Source organism: Nerophis lumbriciformis, linkage group LG20 (assembly GCF_033978685.3).
Source record: "Nerophis lumbriciformis linkage group LG20, RoL_Nlum_v2.1, whole genome shotgun sequence".
Lineage (NCBI taxonomy): Eukaryota > Metazoa > Chordata > Actinopteri > Syngnathiformes > Syngnathidae > Nerophis > Nerophis lumbriciformis.
In genome coordinates, this window is record NC_084567.2 from 3,143,972 (window position 1) to 3,167,990 (window position 24,019).

The 24,019-nt window shown below is 41.8% G+C and overlaps 2 protein-coding genes across 2 annotated transcripts in view; both read right to left on the reverse strand.

Moving 5' to 3' along the window:
• The window catches only part of LOC133619176 (uncharacterized), a 170,400-nt gene that overhangs the window by 14,876 nt on the left and 131,505 nt on the right, over positions 1-24,019 (reverse strand). The window lies entirely within an intron of this gene.
• Positions 2,422-12,855, reverse strand: LOC133619178 (uncharacterized). The gene is made up of 2 exons (XM_061980103.1): positions 12,595-12,855; positions 2,422-3,925 (listed from the first exon to the last, which is right to left on the reverse strand). The coding sequence occupies exons 1-2, from the start codon at positions 12,683-12,685 to the stop codon at positions 2,607-2,609; spliced, it is 1,410 nt and encodes a 469-aa protein (XP_061836087.1). The 5' UTR covers positions 12,686-12,855; the 3' UTR covers positions 2,422-2,606.

Below are 24,019 nucleotides of genomic sequence, written 5' to 3' on the forward strand. Positions count from 1 at the left end.
TCTCGCTGCCGGCGACGGCCGGGTATATGGGCCCGACGCTCCAGCGCCATCCATTTTCAGGGCTAGTTGATTCGGCAGGTGGGTTGTTACACACTCCTTAGCGGGTTCCAACTTCCATGGCCACCGTCCTAGCTGCTGTCTATATCAACCAGGGTGAGCCCCACCCCTTTCGTGAGCGCACTGCGCGCGGAGTGACCCCTGTTACGCGCCCCCGGCAACAGGGGTGGCGGGCAGGGAAGCTGCGCGGGCGGAGCGTGCGGAGTGACCCCTGTTACGAGCCCCCGGCCACGGGGGTGGCGGGCAGGTAAGCTGCTTACCTGCTGTGCGTGACGCCGGACGCAGCGAAGGCAGACGAGGCAGGGTGTCGGTGCGGTGGTGACCCTGGACGTGCGTCGGGCCCTTCTCGCGGATCGCCTCAGCTACGGCTCCCGGTGGGGCCCTCTCGGGGGAAGGGGCCTCGGTCCCGGACCCCGGCGAGGCGTCCCTTCTCCGCTCCGTAAAAGTGTCCTTCTCTTTTTTTTTTTCTTCTGTTGTGGCATATGCTGCAGGTGCCTGCTCGTTTTTCGTATGTGGGTAACAACATTTAACTATGTATATATATTTCCCAATTGGTTTAACTGCCACCCGCCTGAATCTATTTAAAATTAAATTGTTTTTTATTTCAACCGCCCGACCCGACCCGACCCGACCCGCGGATAAAATCTAATTTTTTAAAATTTCATCCGCCCGATCCGCGGATAATCCGCGGACTCCGCGGTTGTGCCCGCAAACCGCGCATCTCTACCTCACACATAAAAATTCATTTAAATTTGGCATTTTTACGAAAGATAGTAACCTAAAAATGATTATTGATAGAATTATGTTGCAAGCTATTCTTTCTATACATAAGATTCGATAAAAAAAAAAAAAAAAAAAAAAAAAAAAGTAAAACGCAAATCCTCGGATTGGATTAAAGATTTTAAATTATTAATACAATCTTGAAAAATATTAAAAGATATATACGTCCTTAAATTGTTGTCTTTATTAGAGGGATTCAATTTATTTTAAAAAAGCCTATGTTTTTAATTTTTTTCCTTTATATTCATTGTTTTTTGTTTTTTTTTATTAATTTATTTATTTCAGGCAATGACATAAAAAAAAAGGAAAAAAAAGTTCAAGGTAGACAATACATAATAATATAAATTAATATAATGCAAAAGGTAATGTGCAGCAGTGGTCCCCAACCACCGGGCTGTGGACCGATTGGTACCGGGCGCACAAAAAAAGAAAAAAATATACATTTTATTTTATTGTTTTAATTAAATCAACATAAAAAACACAATATATACATTATATATCAATATAGATCAATATAGTCTGCAGGGATACAGTCCATAAGCACACATGATTGTATTTCTTTATGGAAAAAAAAAAAAAAAAAAAAAAAAAAAAAAATTGTAATCAAGTACCGTATTTTCCGCACTATTAGCCGCACCTAAAAACCACAAATTTACTCAAAAGCTGACAGTGCGGCTTATAACCCGGTGCGCTTTATATATGGATTAATATTAAGATTCATTTTCATAAAGTTTAGGTCTCGCAACTACGGTAAACAGCCGCCATCTTTTTTCCCCGTAGAAGAGGAAGCGCGTCTTCTTCTACGCAAGCAACCGCCAAGGTAAGCACCCGCCCCCATAGAAGAGGAAGCGCTTCTTCTTCTACTGTAAGCAACCACCCGCCCCCGTAGAAGAAGAAGAAGCGCGCGGATATTACGTTTCATTTCCTTTGTGTGTTTACATCTGTAAAGACCACAAAATGGCTCCTACTAAGCGACAGGTTTCCGGTTCATGAAAAGACGCAATCTCTCCATCCGCACACGGACTACTATTTCACAGCAACTGCCTAAAGACTTTCAAGAAAAGCTGGCTACTTTCCGTGCATATTGTAAAAACAAGATAGCTGAAAAAAAGATCCGGCCAGAGAACATTATCAACATGGACGAGGTTCCACTGACTTTTGATATTCCTGTGAACCGCACTGTGGATACAACGGGAGCACGTACGGTGAATATTCGCACCACAGGGAATGAGAAGTCATCCTTCACTGTGGTTCTAGCTTGCCATGCTAATGGCCAGAAACTTCCACCCATGGTGATATTCAAAAGGAAGACCTTGCCAAAAGAGACCTTTCCAGCCGGCGTCATCATAAAAGCTAACTCGAAGGGATGGATGGATGAAGAAAAGATGAGCGAGTGGTTAAAGGAAGTTTACGCGAAGAGGCCGGGTGGCTTTTTTCACGCAGCTCCGTCCATGTTGATATACGACTCCATGCGCGCCCACATCATGCTGGTTTTTAATATATTATTAAAGTTTGACTGACCTATCTGACTGTTTTTTTGACATTCCCTTTAGCGCAATTAGATGCGGCTTATAACACGGTGGACAAAGTTTTGAAATATGCCGTTCATTGAAGGCGCGGCTTATAACCCAGGGCGGCTTATGGTGCGGAAAATACGGTAAACATTTTAATGAGATCTATGTGATCTGCCTTGTTTGTAATAAAATGCTGTGTTAAGGATTTTCTTCTGTGCGCCATGTGTTGGGCAGTTGCATTCGAAATAACATAAATTAGGCAACTATTTTTCCCCCCGTGTGCGTTTTCATATGTGTTTTCATAGTTACCTTCTGAGCAAATCTTTTATCACAAACTGCGCAGCAAAAAGGTCTTTCTCCCGTGTGCGTTCTCATGTGTCTTCTTATATCTACCTTCTGGATGAATTTTTTCCCACAAACTGTGCAGCGAAAGGGTTTTTCTCCTGTGTGTTTCATGACATGTTCAGTCAAACGGTGTCTGTAAAAAAAGCTTTCGTTACAAATAGAACAACTAAAAGGTTTTTCTCCTGTGTGAGTTCTCATGTGACCACTGAGATGGCTCTTAACAGAAAAGTTTTTACCGCAAACTGAACAACTGAATGGTTTTTCTCCGGTGTGCGATCGCTCGTGTCTTACGAGATTGGATTTTGTATAGAAACCCTTACCACAAACTGAACAAATAAATGCTTTTTCTCCCGTGTGTTTCATTGCGTGTCGACTCAAACCTAGTTTGGAATAAAAGCTTTTACCACAAACCGTGCAACAAAAAGCTTTATCTTGCGCGTGTGTTTTCATGTGTTCAGTCAAATACCGCTTTAGAGAAAACCTTTTGGCACAAACTGAACAATCAAAAAGTTTCTCTCCTGTGTGTGTTTGCATGTGTTTGGATAAATACTTATTTTGAGTAAAGCTTTTACCACAAACTGAACAGCACGCTGTTTGCATTGTGTGTGTTTTCATGTGTTGATTCATGTTCCCCTTATGAGAAAAGCTTTTAGCACAAACTAAGCAGGTCAAACCTTCTTTACGGGTCTTCTCTTTAGAACATTCTGAGTGTTTGTTGTCAGTGTGAGTCCTCAGATCACCTTCAGAGTCCGTATCGCTGCTCAAGAGGTTGTCTGATTGTGATTTCTCTTCATCATCATCTTCGGTCTTCACAGTGACAACAGTCAGTGGCAACTTGGTGAGATCAGCTTCTGCCAGCCCGAGAAGACACTCTCCCTCCTGACTGATCCAAAGTGCCTCCTCTTCCTTTTTAATGTGGGGGGGATGTGGATCCTCCTGCTTCAAAGTGGAGCTCCCCCCCTGAGGCTGGACGTCGTCAGGACCCAACCGACGAGAAGATTCAGGTGTTTTTTCTTCATCATCTTCGGTCTTCACAGAGACAACAGTCAGTGGCAACGCGGCGAGATCTGTTTCCTCCGGCTTTAGAAGACACTCTCCCTCCTGGGTGATCCAGAGTTCCTCCTCTTCCTCTTTAATGTGGGGGGGCTGTGGAGTCTGCTTCAAAGCGGAGCTCCCCAACTGCAGATGACTGTGAAGTTCTTCTGGATGACCAATCAGCTTCTGGATGTCTGCAGGACACAAACACACTTTAGCTCAGACATGATCCACTCGGGCTGGGCGATACGGCTGAAAACTGTATCTTGATGTAAGTGTTTGTATTGGTCAACATTAAGGCTGAAACGACGCGTCGACGTAGTCGACGTCATCGGTTACGTAAATACGTCGACGTCGTTTTTGTGCGTCGACGCGTCGCATATTTACGTCACATTACTGTCATGGCGGAGCGCAAAGCAGACGATACGAGCGAGGAGAAAAAAGCACGCCAAAAGTGTGGGAGTATTTCAATAAACGGCCTAATAATGTTGTTGTATGCACACTGTGTCGAGCGGAAATGGCCTATCATAGCAGCACAACGGCTATGAACGAATATTTGAAAAGAAAACACCCGACAGCGTTCTTGCCATCACCATCAACTAGTCAATCGTCCGCGTGAGTATACGTTGTCATCATTACACAAAAACATGGATGTGTCATTTGTATCTGCGTTGTAAATTCATAAACTAAAACACCGTTTCGCTCTGAGAGGCGCGTTTGGCGTGCCTGTTCAGTGTTTACAAAGACGCGCTCCTCTTTAACGCTGTGGAGAGGCGGGGCCGGCGTGCGAGCGGCGAGGCGGGGCGCGCCGGGAGCGACGCTGCAATCGCGCACCTGGGCACGATCATCCAATCTCCTCTCGCTGAAGAAAAGCGGAGCAGCAGAGAGAGAGGGAAGAGAGACTGGAAGGAGCCAAAGTGAAGCTGACGTGGAGCGAGAGAGGAGGAGTATGGCGTCACATTAGTGCCAAAAATCCGAGCGCATAAAAACTGTTATCGCGCGCTGATTCTCCACTTCGTGCGCGCGCGGTGCCTTTCTGCGCGCGCGCGACGCCTTTCTGCGCGCTCTCTGTGTACTCCTGGCATCTCTCCTCGCGCTGTCATGTTTCTTTTTGGCACTTTGGGGGCGGGTATGCTTAGACGGCCCCTCCTTTCTGATTGGTCAGGCGAAAAACGCTGAAAAATGCTGAAAAATGCTCAGAGCCAATCAGAAGTATAGCAGGGCGGGTCATCGTCAATATGTATCAAGATTTACGGAGGAAGAAGTGGATAAAAAAATGTCGCGCGCTGATGAAGGTTATTTCATACCACATAAACACAATACAGGGTAATACAAAATGTGACCCAAATAAATAATAAGACAACAAACACCATAATCACATCTTTCAGCCAGAACTGGTCCACCAGCAATAACATTATTTTATATTTTCACTTCTTCTTGAACATTTGTTTTCTAATTTATGGAATTTCTTTTAATTCAGCCATAAAATTAATGAAATAATCTTTGAATTTTGTTTTTAAAATGTTAAAAATAGCTTTTAATAATGTATTCTGAAACAGTTTAAAATAATCAGAGAACTGACTAACACTGACCCTACACAACTATGTGGCACAATTAAGTCTTTTTTTTTTAAAGCGAAAGAGGTAATTTCAACAGGTACAGCATCCTATGTCATATCTACATGTAATAAGATTTGTAACAAGGCAAACCGTTTGTAAATTGGTCGAAAATCGAGCAAGTTATGGTAATTTAATTAATACATGTATCATTGACATCAATGTAATGATTGAGGCTAGATGTCCGAGGTAAGATGGCTACAACGTTGCTACGCTGGAGAATGATTGGTCATATGAAAAATGCTCACAGCCAATCAGAAAGAAGGGGCCGTCTAAGCATACCCGCCCCCAAAGTGCCAAAAAGAAACATGACAGCGCGAGGAGAGATGCCAGGAGTACACAGAGAGCGCGCAGAAAGGCGTCGCGCGCGCGCACAAACAGGCACCGCGCGCGCACAGGCACCGCGCGCGCACAGAAAGGCATCGCGCGCGCGCAAAATGGTGTCGCGCGTGCGCACGAAGTGGAGAATTAGCGCGCGATAACAGTTTTTATGTGCTCGGATTTTTGGCACTAATGTGACGCCATAGAGGAGAGCCAGAGACAGAGGACGACGAGCGGGCGAGGAAGAGGAGCTGAAAAGCGAGGGAAGAAAGAGAAAAGAGTTGGAAGAGAAAAGACTTTGTGTAAAATTAAAAGATTGTAAACCTGGCAAAGCCGTCTGGCGTTCAGTCTGTCGGTCCTGAAAGAACCCCACGGCACAAGACGTGTCACAAACGCTAACGTTAATTAGTTGTGCAAATACCTTTTACAACATTAACAGTTACATATACTATGTACAAACCAACAATTCACTTTCACTTTAATCATACTATCATTGTTGTGTTATTAAGCAAAATAAGCAATACTTTTACTTTTGTTGAAATGTTTACACTGTACACTTTTTTGTATTGGATGTTTATCTTTATTTTTGCACATTTTAAAGCAAAATAAGCAATACTTTTACTTTTGAAATGCTTATACTATTGCAGAATATTAAGATTTGCACTGGATGTTTACTTTTATATTTGCACATTAAAAAGCAAATAAGATACTTTTAATTTTGTTAAATGTTAAAAGTTTTAAATGTTTACATTGTTACAGAATATTTTGTCATGTTGTTGTCAATGTTGACTGAGTGGCCATACCTTTTTTTTTGTAAATAAAAGCCATGCCTTTTGAAAAAACTGGCCTACATTTATTTTTTCCTCTTCATTTTAAATAAAAAAAAAAATCGGTAAAAGGAAAAATAATCTATAGATTAATCGAAAAAATAATATATAGATTAACCGATTAATCGAAAAAAATAATCTATAGATTAATCGATAGAAAAATAATCGTTAGCTGCAGCCCTAGTCAACATCGATAATTATCAGTATTTTTCACGACCTATGGAAAACATGAACCAGGAGAAAAATATAAAGGCAAAATGCATTTTTTGGGGGGGAATTTTGCCTATCGTTCTCAGTCATTATGAGAGACAAAACCACAGATATATGTTCAATATATTTGCATTCTAAAGATTAAAAAAATGCTCGTAAGATGCGGCTAATGGGAGTTCTGTGTTACCTTCAAAGCCCTCGATCTTGATCTACTGTGTTGACAGGTTAGGGAAGACTTATGTTCTATTTTGATTGTAGGGTCACAGCTTGGCAGCTGCTACTGATTTTCGAATTCTACGCAAAAAGATGTTGAGGCACAGTCGTCTTATATACGTGACACTTTGAAACAGTTTTTTAACTAAGTATTGAATTGAAAAAGTGCAACACTTCACGTCAGTATTGTGCTATCGATTAAGTAACAGTCAAATTGTCCCAACATGAAATCTGCGTTCGAAGAACTCCGGCTTATTAGTGATTTTCAGAACCCAGAACGGGCTATAGAGCGTTTTCTATTGGGGCTCCAGTACTATGGAATGTTCTACCGGTAACAGTTAGAGATGCTACCTCAGTAGAAGCATTTAAGTCCCATCTTAAAACTCATTTGTATAAATAGACCCCCTTTTAGACCAGTTGATCTGCCGTTTCTTTTCTGCCGTTTCTTTTCTGCTCTGCCCCCCTCTCCTTCGTTGGGGGGGAGCACAGGTTCAGTGGCCATGGATGAAGTGCTGGCTGTCCAAAGTCGAGACCCAGGGTGAACCGCTCGCCTGTGCATCGGTTGGGAACGTCTCTGCGCTGCTGACCTGTCTCCGATCGGGATGGTGTCCTGCTGGCCCCACTATGGACTGGACTCTCACTATTATGTTAGATCCACTATGGACTGGACTCTCACTATTATGTTAGATCCACTATGGACTGGACTCTCACAATATTATGTTAGATACACTATGGACTGGACTCTCACACTATTATGTTAGATCCACTATGGACTGGACTCTCACACGATTATGTTAGATCCACTATGGACTGGACTCTCACACGATTATGTTAGATCCACTATGGACTGGACTCTCACACGATTATGTTAGATCCACTATGGACTGGACTCTCACTATTATGTTAGATCCACTATGGGCTGGACTCTCACTATTATGTTAGATCCACTATGGATTGGACTCTCACACTGTTATGTTAGATCCACTATGGACTGGACTCTCACTATTATGTTAGATCCACTATGGACTGGACTCTCACTATTATGTTAGATATACTATGGACTAGACTCTCACAATATTATGTTAGATCCACTATGGACTGGACTCTCACACTATTATGTTAGATCCACTATGGACTGGACTCTCACACTATTATGTTAGATCCACTATGGACTGGACTCTCACACGATTATGTTAGATCCACTATGGACTGGACTCTCACACGATTATGTTAGATCCACTATGGACTGGACTCTCACACTATTATGTTAGATCCACTATGGACTGGACTTTCACACGATTATGTTAGATCCACTATGGACAGGACTCTCACTATTATGTTAGATCCACTATGGACAGGACTCTCACATGATTATGTTAGATCCACTATGGACTGGACTCTCACACTATTATGTTAGATCCACTATGGACTGGACTCTCACACTATTATGTTAGATCCACTATGGACTGGACTCTCACTATTATGTTAGATCCACTATGGACTGGGCTCTCACTATTATGTTAGATCCACTATGGACTGGACTCTCACTATTATGTTAGATCCACTATGGACTGGACTCTCACTATTATGTTAGATCCACTATGGACTGAACTCTCACTATTATGTTAGATCCACTATGGACTGGACTCTCACAATATTATGTTAGATCCACTATGGACTGGACTCTCACAATGTTATGCTAGATCCACTCGACGTCCATTGCACCGGTCGACCTACGAGCTACAAAGAAGGCAAACTTGTTGTTGTCCTGAAAGAAACAGTTTTTGACGTAGATATTCCACTTTTAATGACCTCGACCAATACGTGGGGGGACTCCATAGGTTAGTGGCTTGTGGACAACTTCCCAATCAAATGTTGAAAGCAACGATATTATTCTTGTTAGCCAATCCTCTGCACGTAGCTGTCGGCATGTGGTCCAGCAAAGGTGGCGCCGCTGGAGTGGCTGCTGGTTGCAGGAGCTCTGTGCTCCTTTGATGTCTCCTTGTTTACATTTTGCTTCGGGTTCTTTCGGGACCGCGCAACAAGGGGTGACACTTTTGTGGCTTCGGCGCTGCTTTCTGGATCTGCCTCGGGGAAGCCTTCTGGCCAGACCGGAGGTTCCAGCAGAGATGAGGTGGAAGAGATTGAATTGTGGAGCTGACGTTGAGCGCTCCACGTAGTCCTGGCTGAATGAACATGTATCGGACACTTAGGCCCCTCTGGGTAGATTCTCGCTACATCCACGCGGACCGGACACGGCTGGCAGCCTAGGACAAAGTTTGGCTCTTTGATTGCTTTGTTGGGTCTGCTCCTGTCTCTGGAGCGGTGTACAGTATGTGGGTGTTGAAATGGTGCAATCGTGTGTGCACAATATGCATTGTTCATTGCTCATTTTTGTTTTAATGTAGCCTTTAACTTTTGTAGTTTTATGTAGCAATAGCGCCGCTAAAGTGGGCAGCTGGTGGCATCTTCTCTGTGCTCTTTTAATGTGTCACGGTCCGGGCATGCGCTGCACCGAGCGCATGCAAATCGCGCCCCAGACCAGCGGCAGTGAACAGCTGCAATCAATCTCCGGCAATCTGCACACCTAGAGCTGATGATCAGACCTGCCTTCAAAAGCCTGCACAACCTGCCATCCCTCGCCGGAATGTAACCTTCTGTTGGCGTATCTGTTTTACTTCCGTTGCCTTGGATTCGAGCTGTGCGTCTCGCTTCCTTGGACAGCCTCCCTTGATCCTCGACCCCCGCTCTGGACACGGACATCTTGACACCTCCTTCTGTCCCTCGTTTGGATCACGGACCCCTTTTTCCTATAGCCCCTTTGGATTTGTCTGCTTCTTCATCCAACAATTATGGTAATACTCAACAGCTAATTATTCATACACATAGTCTTCCACCATACACCCCTTTTGGATCTAGTTCACACACGCCATTCCTTTGTTGTTTAAAAACCTGTTAAGGCCCAAGCTGTTTGTTCACATGATTTTTTATTTCTCTTTGCGATTTGGGATTATTGGACCCTAATTAGAATAAAAACTAAGAATCATCTTTTGATATGATGTACTTAGTCCATAAGTAACAAACGGGTACTTAATGTTTAGTGACATGCTAATTCTTATTTTTACACTTTTTCCCCCCAAATTCCATTGTATGTTATACTCTTCTGACACCAACAGATGGCAGTACAAGTGTCCACATAAGCGGCCATAAGACCCCAATTCAGTAGTGTACACAATTTTGGAAATAAGAGCTAAAAGGTGCTGTCCACGCATGTGGCCAACTAAGCCTTTAGAGGTTTTTAATAAGTAAATTATCCATCCATCCATCCATTTTCTACCGCTTATTCCCTTTGGGGTCGCGGGAGGCGCTGGAGCCTATCTCAGCTACAATCGGGCGGAAGACGGGGTACACCCTGGACAAGTCGCCACCTCATCGCAGGGCCAACACAGATAGACAGACAACATTCACACTCACATCCACACATTAGGGCCAATTTAGTGTTGCCAATCAACCTATCCCCAGGTGCATGTCTTTGGAGGTGGGAGGAAGCCGGAGTACCCGGAGGGAACCCACGCAGTCACGGGGAGAACATGCAAACTCCACACAGAAACATACCTGCCAACTTTTGAAATCAGAAAAACCTAGTAGCCAGGGTCCAGGGGCCGCAGACCCCGGTAGGTCCAGGACAAAGTCCTGGTGGGGGGTTCAGGTTCGCCCCCCGACGCAAAATGATTATTAGCATTCAGACAGGTTAAAATGTTGCTAAAACCATCACTTTTCTATCAGTCACAGTGACTTTTCAAAACAAAAATATTACAGCAAAAATCATATGGGTTGATTGACATGTTTATTCTGTAAGCTAACTTCAATAGTTTGAAATTATTTTGACAGTTAATGCCAGTTATCCTGTCAACCTTTCACAAGACTTCAATTTGTTCATTGAAAGTATAAACAGTATAAACAACTTTTACAGTAAACAAATGGTAAAACAGTACTAAACAATTCCATTAAAAAAAAAATTGGTGTCATTATTAACTTTCTGTCCAAGCTTGTATAATCTACTGCCTTGTTCAATTGTAAAAAATATTCTGTGCCTAAAATTCACATTTCTATCACAATTATCATACTGTAAACATGGTAAGCTAACTTCATTAAAATTAATAGTCCTGTCAATAGCATGGAATTACAATTCAAATGTAGTTTTTTTGTAAGCCTTTCAAAAGAATTCAAAATATGAAAAATTAATGAAAATTAATTGAAGCCATCAGACACTTGAAAAGTGGCACATCACATCTCTAATGTAATCATTTTAACTTTTCAACAGAAATAGCACTGCAAAAATATTAAGGACATACTTCTGTATTTTGGTAGTTATGCTGTCAACATTTAACAAGATTTCTTCAACTTGGACTTGAGAGCATAAATAGTATAAACACTTTTAACAGTATAACAGTACTAAACAATTCCAATAGATAACATTGGTGTCATTACCTTTTAGTGGCTAAAATCCGAAAAACGTTGAAAGTTGTCCACTTGTATCGCTAGCAACGGCATTAGGCTTGTGTTTTTTTTGTCCCAACGTGGTCTTTTACATCGCTAATTCCTCCGTGTCCGATCGAAAAATCTTGTCTGCACAAGGTGCAATTCGCGTAGTTTTCCCCCTTTTTTGAATGGATAATTATTCCCGGATAGGCTTTTGAATATTCTTCACGGAATGTCTGCAGTTTTCTTTTCGGTTTAAGACTCGTTTGCGATTTTTCTCCGGCTGATTCCATGATCGTTCGCTCGTTTGGAAACAATGGCAACAGGTGCCTCGTGCTTGGCAGCGGTGCTATAAATAGCCTCGCGCATGGCATTCGGAATGGCTCGATAGGAAGTTACGGGAAGCAGTGTCGATTGTCATTGTTGTTACGCGATTTCGTGAATAAAACTTAAAAAAAAAAAAATTTTTTAATTAATGAAAAACCGTATTTTTTATCACTGCAACCGTAACCCGGAATAGGTTGATGAAAACCGTACTAATTACGGGAAAACCGGAGTAGTTGGCAGGTATGCAGAAAGATCCCGAGCCCGGGATTGAACCCAAGACTACTCAGGACCTTCGTATTGTGAGGCAGATGCACTAACCCCTCTGTATTGTTCATTATTTATTATATATACATTTAATAAATAAATATAGCAATATTGCCCCCTTGTGGTTCTGTGCTGTCACAACTCCCTCCTCCAACCATAACATCTATCCATCCATTTTCACTATGTTCTTTAATGTACCCACCTTATTTTTAATATCCCCATTGTGGGATAAATAAGCTATATCCATATATACATACAGTCTACCAAATTAATTCCTTGTGTGTTTAACATATATGGCCAATAATTCTGACTCTAAGTAGGATGTTGTTCTCTTCACACACTGCACATCTCTTACTCTTCCCCAAAATATCTTCTTTCACATCATTATTTTCTTTACACAAGCGCTTGTTTCGCTCTTCCACTTTCTTCATTTGACTTTTGCATTCTTTCATCTCCTCTGATGTGAACTCCACTGCCTTCTTCAAGCTAACAATCATGGCGGCTCTTTCTTTACATTCTTCAACAAAGTCGGCTAATTCCTCATCGGCGCTCTTTTCAGGGCCTGAAATAGCTTTCCGAATTACGAAACGTTAACTCGATTACCTGTATCTGCAGTTTTCGTCTTTTCCTCCGTTGGTGATTCTCTTTCACTTTCTCTTTTACCGGACGTCGCCGTCTTAGCATAGTCGTCCATCTTCTATCACGTCTTCACTTCAGATCAGATAACACTCTTTCGATCCGAACCGAACTTCCGTTTCATGGGCTTCAGTAATGAAACCTCTTCAAAGCTGTTCCATCCTAAATTTTAAACTTCAAAGCCATAAAAGCCACAGACTCTCAGTCCGCCATCTTGTACTTCTTTTCGCTTCCCCCACCTGGTTGGGAGTTGCGCATGCGCCAAAAACCCGTCACTTCCGTTCCCTACTCGTCTAGTTTTTGAGGCAAAAATGTAATCTTATGGTTGTGAACATTTACTAGTCTGTAACCAGAGGTGGGTAGAGTAGCCAGAAATTGTACTCAAGTAAGAGTACTGTTACTTTAGAGATTTATTACTCAAGTAAAAGTAAGGAGTAGTCACCCAAATATTTACTTGAGTAAAAGTAAAAAGTATGTTGTGAAAAAACTACTCAAGTACTGAGTAACTGATGAGTAACATACACACACACATACATATATATATATATATATATATATATATATATATATATATATATATATATATATATATATATATATATATATATATATATATATATATATATATACATACAGGCCCGGCCCTAACCAATCTGGCGCCCTAGGCAAGATTTTAGGTGGCGCCCCCGCACATCGGCAGTGAAGTGTATATACCGGTACTCACAAGAACCCGAATAGCTTTGTCTTTGACCTTTTTTTTTACTTACAACTATACCTAATATATAAAGGGGTGGAAAAGTGACTATTACCTGCAGGACAAACATTAGCTAACCAGAAGGCAATAACAATGTAAACAAAAAACAGCTGCTTAAAAGATCTAATACAAATGTCCCTGAGGAATGTAAGGTGGGAGTACTGTAATTACCTAACGTTACATTATTATTTTCCATAACAATTTAGCCCCCTCCACAATATTAACCCGACGTTAAAACAGAACTAGCTATTTATTGATTAGCAATTGCCGAATCATGTAACATTAGATTAATGCTAAAAAGCCAGCTACTATCACATTCTGTAACAGACAAATAATTTCATGTAGGCTAACGTTACCTACCTGCTACCTCTGTCTTTTCTCGTTTCTCCTCCTCTTCTTTTCTCTTTTTTCTTCCCTGGGCACCTGACAGTTTTGGCCGTTTTGACATCTTGTGTTGATTTTTTGATGTGGTGACGTCCAAAAAGAGTCATGATACGGGAAGGGAGGGGGCACACCGTGCGGGGGGAGGGGAGGGGGGGGCGTAATGTTGTAACAAATAATATTTCTATTAAATAGGCTTTACTTTGCATTTTAATTAACGTGGGATTATTTTTTGTATTTAGAAATAATAGTACCAACTTTTTTTCTTTTTTTTTTTTCTCCAACATTTGTGGCACTGGCGTGGCGCCCCCTGATGGACGGCGCCCTTAGCATTTGCCTATACGGCCTATGCCACGGGCCGGCCCTGCCCCCAACACAGTGTCACTATTTTTTCTGTATTATAATTTCATCATCATTAGGGGCCTCTCTGGGCCCCCCTCATCATGGGCCCCTAGAATCCGTCTCCTTCACCCCCCCTTTTCGGCGCCCCTGCTTGCCAACCTTGAGACCTCCGATTTCGGGGGGGGGGGGGGGGGGGGCGTGGTCGGGGTTGGGGCGGGCGTGGTTGGGGCGGGGGGCGTGGTTAAGAGGGGAGGAGTATATTTACAGCTAGAATTCACCAACTCGAGTATTTCATATATATATACAAAAAATACTTGACTTTCAGTGAATTCTAGCTATATATACATTTATCTATTTTATTATATATATATATATAAATATAAATAAAAGAAATACTTGAATTTCAGTGTTCATTTATTTACACATATACACACACATAACACTCATCTACTCATTGTTGTACTTGAAAGTACAATGCAATACAATTCCGGGACAATGGCACCAATCAAATACACAGTAATGAAAACACAGTTGTTCTACTAACTGTACTGTGTGTTATGAGCAGAGGTGGGTAGAGTAGCCAGAAATTGTACTCAAGTAAGAGTACTGTTACTTTAGAGATTTATTACTCAACTAAAAGTAAGGAGTAGTCACCCAAATATTTACTTGAGTAAAAGTAAAAAGTATGTTGTGAAAAAACTACTCAAGTACTGAGTAACTGATGAGTAACATACACACACATATCATATATATATATATATATATATATATATATATATATATATATATATATATATATATATATATATATATATACACACATATATATACACATATATGTATACATATATATATATATATATATATATATATATACACACACATATATATATATATATATATATATATATATATATACACATACATTGATATATACAGTATATAATTTATATGTATTTATTTTGCTGTTTTTGTTTACATGTTAAAGGTGTTTTAATGAATATACATGCATGTTTAACACATATAGATTCCTTTCTTTCATGAAGACAAGAATATAAGTTGGTGTATTACCTGATTCTGATGACTTGCGTTGATTGTAATCAGACAGTAGTGATGATAGCGTCCACGTTTTCAAATGGAGGAGAAAAAAAGTTCCTCCTTTCTGTCTAATACCACATGAAAGTGGTGGGTTTTTGGCATCTTATTTGTCCAGCTTCCATATTCGTTTTTATACACTTTACAAGAAATACATTGGCGTCAAACTCCTTAGCTTGCTAGCTTGTTTGCGCTGGCTTTCGGAGACTCTTGTTTTGAAAGCGCAGGCGCGATGGAGCGGCACTTTTATTGTGAAGACAGGAACTGTGCAGTCAGTGTTTAGGCTTTTGACGGGATGTACGGTTGAAATAAAAAAGTATCTTTTTTCCTTCACACTTTTGATTGATTGATTGAAACTTTTATTAGTAGATTGCACAGTACAGTACATATTCCGTACAATTGACCACTAAATGGTAACACCCCAATAAGTTTTTCAACTTGTTTAAGTCAGGTCATGTGACCGCCTGGCTCTGTTTGATTGGTCCAACGTCACCAGTGACTGCATCTGATTGGTGGAACGGAGTGAACGTCACCAGTGACTGTATTTGTTGAAACGCAGGCACTATGAAGGTCTGTCTGACAGACCAAAACAAACAAAGCGTGCATTAACAGATCGATAAAAATTAGTAGCGAGTAGCGAGCTGAATGTAGATAAAAGTAGCGGAGTAAAAGTAGCGTTTCTTCTCTATAAATATACTCAAGTAAAAGTAAAAGTATGTTGCATTAAAACTACTCTTAGAAGTACAATTTATCCCAAAAGTTACTCAAGTAGATGTAACGGAGTAAATGTAGCGCGTTACTACCCACCTCTGTCTGTAACATATATTATATTTGGCATGATTGTAAAAGAAAACCTCCGAGAAATGATGTTTTGTTGTGAAAAATATATTTACACTTAGTCATACTTGCCAACAGGGGCGCCGCTAGGGATTTTGGGCCCCATGAAAAGAATCTTTACAGGGCCCCCAACACAGTGTCATTATTTTTTCTGTATTATAATTTCATCATCATTAGGGGCCTCTCTGGGCCCCCCTCATCATGGGCCCCTAGAATCCGTCTCCTTTACCCCCCCTTTTCGGCGCCCCTGCTTGCCAACCTTGAGACCTCCGATTTCGGGAGGTGGGGGGTGGGGGCGTGGTCGGGGGTGGGGAGGGCGTGGTTGGGGCGTGGTTGGGGGCGTGGTTAAGAGGGGAGGAGTATATTTACAGCTAGAATTCACCAACTCGAGTATTTCATATATACAGGTAAAAGCCAGTAAATTAGAATATTTTGAAAAACTTGATTTATTTCAGTAATTGCATTCAAAAGGTGTAACTTGTACATTATATTTATTCATTGCACACAGACTGATGCATTCAAATGTTTATTTCATTTAATTTTGATGATTTGAAGTGGCAACAAATGAAAATCCAAAATTCCGTGTGTCACAAAATTAGAATATTACTTAAGGCTAATACAAAAAAGGGATTTTTAGAAATGTTGGCCAACTGAAAAGTATGGAAATGAGAAATATGAGCATGTACAATACTCAATACTTGGTTGGAGCTCCTTTTGCCTCAATTACTGCGTTAATGCGGCGTGGCATGGAGTCGATGAGTTTCTGGCACTGCTCAGGTGTTATGAGAGCCCAGGTTGCTCTGATAGTGGCCTTCAACTCCTCTGCGTTTTTGGGTCTGGCATTCTGCATCTTCCTTTTCACAATACCCCACAGATTTTCTATGGGGCTAAGGTCAGGGGAGTTGGCGGGCCAATTTAGAACATAAATACCATGGTCCGTAAACCAGGCACGGGTAGATTTTGCGCTGTGTGCAGGCGCCAAGTCCTGTTGGAACTTGAAATCTCCATCTCCATAGAGCAGGTCAGCAGCAGGAAGCATGAAGTGCTCTAAAACTTGCTGGTAGACGGCTGCGTTGACCCTGGATCTCAGGAAACAGAGTGGACCGACACCAGCAGATGACATGGCACCCCAAACCATCACCCAACCATGCAAATTTTGCATTTCCTTTGGAAATCGAGGTCCCAGAGTCTGGAGGAAGACAGGAGAGGCACAGGATCCACGTTGCCTGAAGTCTAGTGTAAAGTTTCCACCATCAGTGATGGTTTGGGGTGCCATGTCATCTGCTGGTGTCGGTCCACTCTGTTTCCTGAGATCCAGGGTCAACGCAGCCGTCTACCAGCAAGTTTTAGAGCACTTCATGCTTCCTGCTGCTGACCTGCTCTATGGAGATGGAGATTTCAAGTTCCAACAGGACTTGGCGCCTGCACACAGCGCAAAATCTACCCGTGCCTGGTTTACGGACCATGGTATTTCTGTTCTAAATTGGCCCGCCAACTCCCCTGACCTTAGCCCCATAGAAAATCTGTGGGGTATTGTGAAAGGGAAGATGCAGAATGCCAGACCCAAAAACGCAGAAGAGTTGAAGGCCACTATCAGAGCAACCTGGGCTCTCATAACACCTGAGCAGTGCCAGAAACTCATCGACTCCATGCCACGCCGCATTAACGCAGTAATTGAGGCAAAAGGAGCTCCAACCAAGTATTGAGTATTGTACATGCTCATATTTCTCATTTTCATACTTTTCAGTTGGCCAACATTTCTAAAAATCCCTTTTTTGTATTAGCCTTAAGTAATATTCTAATTTTGTGACACACGGAATTTTGGATTTTCATTTGTTGCCACTTCAAATCATCAAAATTAAATGAAATAAACATTTGAATGCATCAGTCTGTGTGCAATGAATAAATATAATGTACAAGTTACACCTTTTGAAATAAATCAAGTTTTTCAAAATATTCTAATTTACTGGCTTTTACCTGTATATATACAAAAAATACTTGACTTTCAGTGAATTCTAGCTATATATATATTTATTTATCTTATTATATATATATAAATAAAAGAAATACTTGAATTTCAGTGTTCATTTATTTACACATATACACACACATAACACTCATCTACTCATTGTTGTACTTGAAAGTACAATGCAATACAATTCCGGGACAATGGCACCTATCAAATACACAGTAATGAAAACACAGTTGTTCTACTAACTGTACTGTGTGTTTTGAGAGTAGAATATGTGTGTGTGTGGCCCTTTAACAGGTGACAGCATGTGAGGTGAGTGACGTCAGTGAGTGTGTGGGCGAGAGAAGAGAGGGAGCGGTAGCGTGAGTGCGGGGAGGGACTAGTTGGTTTTGTGTTGGATTGGCTGTGTGCAAGCAATCAATAAAGCAAGATTTGCAACTAATCGTTGGACTCATCATTCACCCTAAAGTCGTCCGCTGTGGAGACCCACTGCCGGGTAAGGTGAAGGGTGTTGCCCCGAGCATACATCGGCCCTGGAGAAGTGTCTCCCCTGCGCTCTTCGACTATGGTCTCTTCTTCTGCTTCATCTCCTTGTGTGTGCACACTGGACTCAGGTCCGCATGGAGCTGGAGGCCACGCCCCCTCCAGCTCCGGCTGAATTCCGGGAGATTTCCGGGAGAAAATTTCTTCCGGGAGGTTTTCGGGAGAGGCGCTGAATTTCGGGAGTCTCCCGGAAAATCCGGGAGGGTTGGCAAGTATGCACTTAGTTGTTATTTGAAGACTTCCCAGATAACCAGCTTCTAAAAAAAAAAAAGTAACCCCTTAAAATCACAACTCTGAACTCCTGATCTTTCTGGGCTTTTGGTAATTGGACACATTAAACATAACAACACTTCAAACTCTAAAATCAAATATTTTTTTCCTTTAAAAATCCATCCATCCATTCATCCATCCATCCAGGGTGTCAGTTTCTTTGATGTATTGTAATCCACAGGAAGATTTTGTCTTGACCCGAGCTCTACCAAGTGGAGAGGAGGCAGGGCCTGACCTCCCTCCGGGCACCTTTTATTTGAACTGTTTTACGACCTTATCTTTGAACTGTTTTGCAACCAAAGGCGATGGCTGTTTACGACCCCCCTCCCTTAGAAACAGCTGTTGCCATGTAATCAGGGAAAGTCCAAATAAAAGAGGAGACGTACAATCTTTCGTCAGAGCGTGGTGAGACACTGTACAAGGGAACAGGTCTACGCGTTTCTCCTCAATTGAGCCAAATTGAATTCTGTCTCTGTTTAATTCATTGCTTCTTGTCTTGTTTAATAGATCAGTGTTTGAACCTGACAAGATATAGATCATCTACATCAGGCCTGGGCAATTATTTTGACTCAGAGGCCAATTTTAGAGGAAACAATATGTCTGGTGGCCGGCATATCAAATTTGTAGGAACTCTAATACAAAACCTCACAATAATGTCTGATTGAATGCTAAAAATGTTATGACTGACCCATCCATCCATCCATCTTCTTCCGCTTATCCGAGGTCGGGTCGCGGGGGCAGGAGCCTAAGCAGGGAAGCCCAGACTTCCCTCTCCCCAGCCACTTCGTCCAGCTCTTCCCGGGGGGATCCCGAGGCGTTCCCAGGCCAGCCGGGAGACATAGTCTTCCCAAAGTGTCCTGGGTCTTCCCCGTGGCCTCCTACCGGTCGGACGTGCCCTAAACACCTCCCTAGGGAGGCGTTCGTGTGGCATCCTGACCAGATGCCCGAACCACCTCATCTGGTTCCTCTCCATGTGGAGGAGCAGCGGCTTTACTTTGAGCTCCTCCCGGATGACAGAGCTTCTCACCCACTCAAGCGGAGGAAACTCATTTGGGCCGCTTGTACCCGTGATCTTGTCCTTTCGGTCATAACCCAAAGCTCATGACCATAGGTGAGGATGGGAAGGTAGATAGACCGGTAAATTGAGAGCTTTGCCTTCCGGCTCAGCTCCTTCTTCACAACAACGGATCGATACAGCGTCCGCATTACTGAAGACGCCGCACCGATCCGCCTGTCGATCTCACCATCCACTCTTCCCTCACTCGTGAACAAGACTCCGAGGTACTTGAACTCCTCCACTTGGGGCAGGGTCTCCTCCCCAACTTGGAGATGGCACTCCACCCTTTTCCGGGCGAGAACCATGGACTCGGACTTGGAGGTGCTGATTCTCATCCCAGTCGCTTCACAGTCGGCTGCGAACCGATCCAGTGAGAGCTGAAGATCCTTATCCCATTTGCATGCCGTAGGAGTTCCTCTAATGTTATTTCATCAAAAAGAGAGAGACTATTTTGGAGAGCAATATCCATACTTGCCAACCTTGAGAGCTCCGATTTCGGGAGGGGGGGGGGGGGGGGGGGCGTGGTCAAGGTAGAAGGGGGCGTAGTCGGGGGCGTGCCTAAAAGGGGAGGAGTATATTTACAGCTACAATTCACCAAGTCAAGTATTTCATATATATATATATATATATATATATGTATATATATATATATATATATATTTATTTTATTATATGTATATATATATATATATATATATATATATATACACATACATATATATATATATATATATATTTTTTATTATATGTATATATATATATATATATATATATATATATATATATATATATATATATATATATACATACATGTATATATATATATATTAATTTTATTACATATATATATATTATATATGTATGTATATATATATATATATATATATATATATACACATACATATATATATATATATATATATATATATATATATATATATATATATATATATATACACATACATATATATATATATATATATATATATATATAAAAAATACTTGAATTTCAGTGTTCATTTATTTACACATATACACACACATAACACTAGATGGCAGTATTGTCCTGTTTAAGAGTGTCACAACATTGCTGTTTACGGCAGACGAACTGCTTTATGGTATCCAAAAACGTGACTGCTGTTGTTGTGTGTTGTTGCCGCGCTGGGAGGACGTTAATGAAATTGCCTAACAATAAACCCACATAAGAAACCAAGAACTCGCCCTCCATCATTCTACAGTTATAACGTGATTGGGCAGGTATGCTGGTTATATTGTGGGTTAGCGGACTCAGGTCCTCATGGACCTGAGTCCGCCTGAATTTCGGGAGATTTTCGGGAGAAAATTTGTCCCGGGAGGTTTTCGGGAGAGGCGCTGAATTTCGGGAGTCTCCCGGAAAATCCGGGCGGGTTGGCAAGTATGGCAATATCTGTCGTATATACATTCGTATCTGTGTTATTAAAACCCAGTTGTAACTGGGATGCGTTGTCTTTGAGTATCTAATAATAGAAAAGCGCGATATAAAATTTAATCCATTATAATTATTATTATTAATCTCCTTTCTAATGAGTTACATTTTCTTATTAAAGGAATTCATAAAGTCATCTGCCGAGTGGGTGGAGCTACTGGGAGGAGTCCCTTGTTGAGTTAGCGATGCTACTGTACTGAACAAATATATAGGATCGTTTTTGTTGAGGCGGATGAGATTTGAGTAGTATTTAGCTTTAGCTAAGGTAAGCATGTGTTTATAAATGATTAAACTATCACTCCATGATTGATGAAAAACCTCAAGTTTAGTCGCGCACCATTTGCGTTCCGGCTTTCTACATGATAGTTTAAGAGCTCTAGTTTCTTCTGTGAACCATGGGGTACGCCTTTTAGGGGCCCTTTTTAGCTTTAGCGGTGCTATACTATCAATAATTCGCACAGGGCTGCTTTTATACTGTTCTAAATCAGATCATTTACTTTTCAGTTGCACAATCATATTGTCTTTGTCTTCATTTTGCTTCTTAAGTTCCTTAATAGCTGCCCATCAAAGTGTCTTGCCTACTTAACATTGCTTCCATTTGGTGTGCCATAAACTCCACTGATTTCCGTAGCTCCTCATTATATCTCTTTAGTTTTTCCATGTCTCTTTTGGTGGCCATTGTTGATAGCTACTGGGCCTCTGTTGAAGCCTGGAGCCAGCCTGATCTGGTGGACCAGGCTGGAACTGCTGGTATCCTGGGCCAGGTGGTGTTATCAGATCTAGACGCTGCTCTCTAGTGCATATGCATGCAACAGCAGGCCTGTCCTGGTGGTGGTAGCTGCTGCTGCTACTGAGGGCCTGGCCAGGTTGTGCTGGTAGCTAAAAGTCTCAAACAGTAAAAACCATCCAACTCTTTTCTTTGCATATCCACTTAACTAAACACTGGGTGGATGATTTGTACTTTGAATAAAAGTCGTACATGTCTAAAATATTAAATTATAGACGAAACTGATTGACAGGTTCAAACACTGATGACATCTATTAAACAAGACAAGAAGCAAAGAATTATACAGAGACAGAATTAAATTTGGCTCAATTTGAGGAGAGACGCCTGGACACTGTACCCTTTTACAGTGTCTCAGCACGCTCTGGCGAAAGATTGCCTCTTTTTATTTGGACTTTCCCTGATTACCGTATTTTCCGCACTATTAGCCGCACCTAAAAACCACAAATTTACTCAAAAGCTGACAGTGCGGCTTATAACCCGGTGCGCTTTATATATGGATTAATATTAAGATTCATTTTCATAAAGTTTCGGTCTCGCAACTACGGTAAACAGCCGCCATCTTTTTTCCCCGTAGAAGAGGAAGTGCTTCTTCTTCTACGCAAGCAACCGCCAAGGTAAGCACCCGCCCCCATAGAACAGGAAGCGCTTCTTCTTCTACTGTAAGCAACCACCCGCCAGCGTAGAAGAAGAAAAAGCGCGCGGATATTACCGTTTCATTTCCTTTGTGTGTTTACATCTGTAAAGACCACAAAATGGCTCCTACTAAGCGACAGGTTTCCGGTTCATGAAAAGACGCAATCTCTCCATCCGCACACGGACTACTATTTCACAGCAACTGCCTAAAGACTTTCAAGAAAAGCTGGCTACTTTCCGTGCATATTGTAAAAACAAGATAGCTGAAAAAAAGATCCGGCCAGAGAACATTATCAACATGGACGAGGTTCCACTGACTTTTGATATTCCTGTGAACCGCACTGTGGATACAACGGGAGCACGTACGGTGAATATTCGCACCACAGGGAATGAGAAGTCATCCTTCACTGTGGTTCTAGCTTGCCATGCTAATGGCCAGAAACTTCCACCCATGGTGATATTCAAAAGGAAGACCTTGCCAAAAGAGACCTTTCCAGCCGGCGTCATCATAAAAGCTAACTCGAAGGGATGGATGGATGAAGAAAAGATGAGCGAGTGGTTAAGGTAAGTTTACGCGAAGAGGCCGGGTGGCTTTTTTCACGCAGCTCCGTCCATGTTGATATACGACTCCATGCGCACCCACATCACGCTGGTTTTTAATATATTATTAAAGTTTGACTGACCTATCTGACTGTTTTTTTGACATTCCTTTAGCGCAGTTAGATGCGGCTTATAACACGGGGCGGCTTATAGGTGGACAAAGTTTTGAAATATGCCATTCATTGAAGGCGCGGCTTATAACCCAGGGCGGCTAATGGTGCGGAAAATACGGTACATGGCAACAGCTGTTTCTAAGGGAGGGGGGTTGTAAACAGCGTTGCCTTTGGTTACAGAACAGTTGAAAGAAAAGGTCGTAAACAGTTCACAGAAAAGGTCGTAAAACAGTTCAAACAAGCGGTGCCTGGAGGGGAGTCTGGTCCTGCTTCCTCTTCGCTTTTGTAGTTCTTGGGTCAAGACAATATCATTCTGTGGATTACAATACATGAAAGAAACAGAACACCTTCATGTTGCTTTCCCCTTACAGTGGAGTTTTACAAGCCTTCTTCTTGGTAGGTTCAAAGACATGTTTTTGCTTCTCGCCGGGAACTCATTGAAACACAAAGTTTTTGTGATAACTTGTATACAATTATTCTAACACTTGTTGAGATCAGCTCAGACCAAACACACACAGCCAGCCAGTGGCAAAAAGGGTGTTC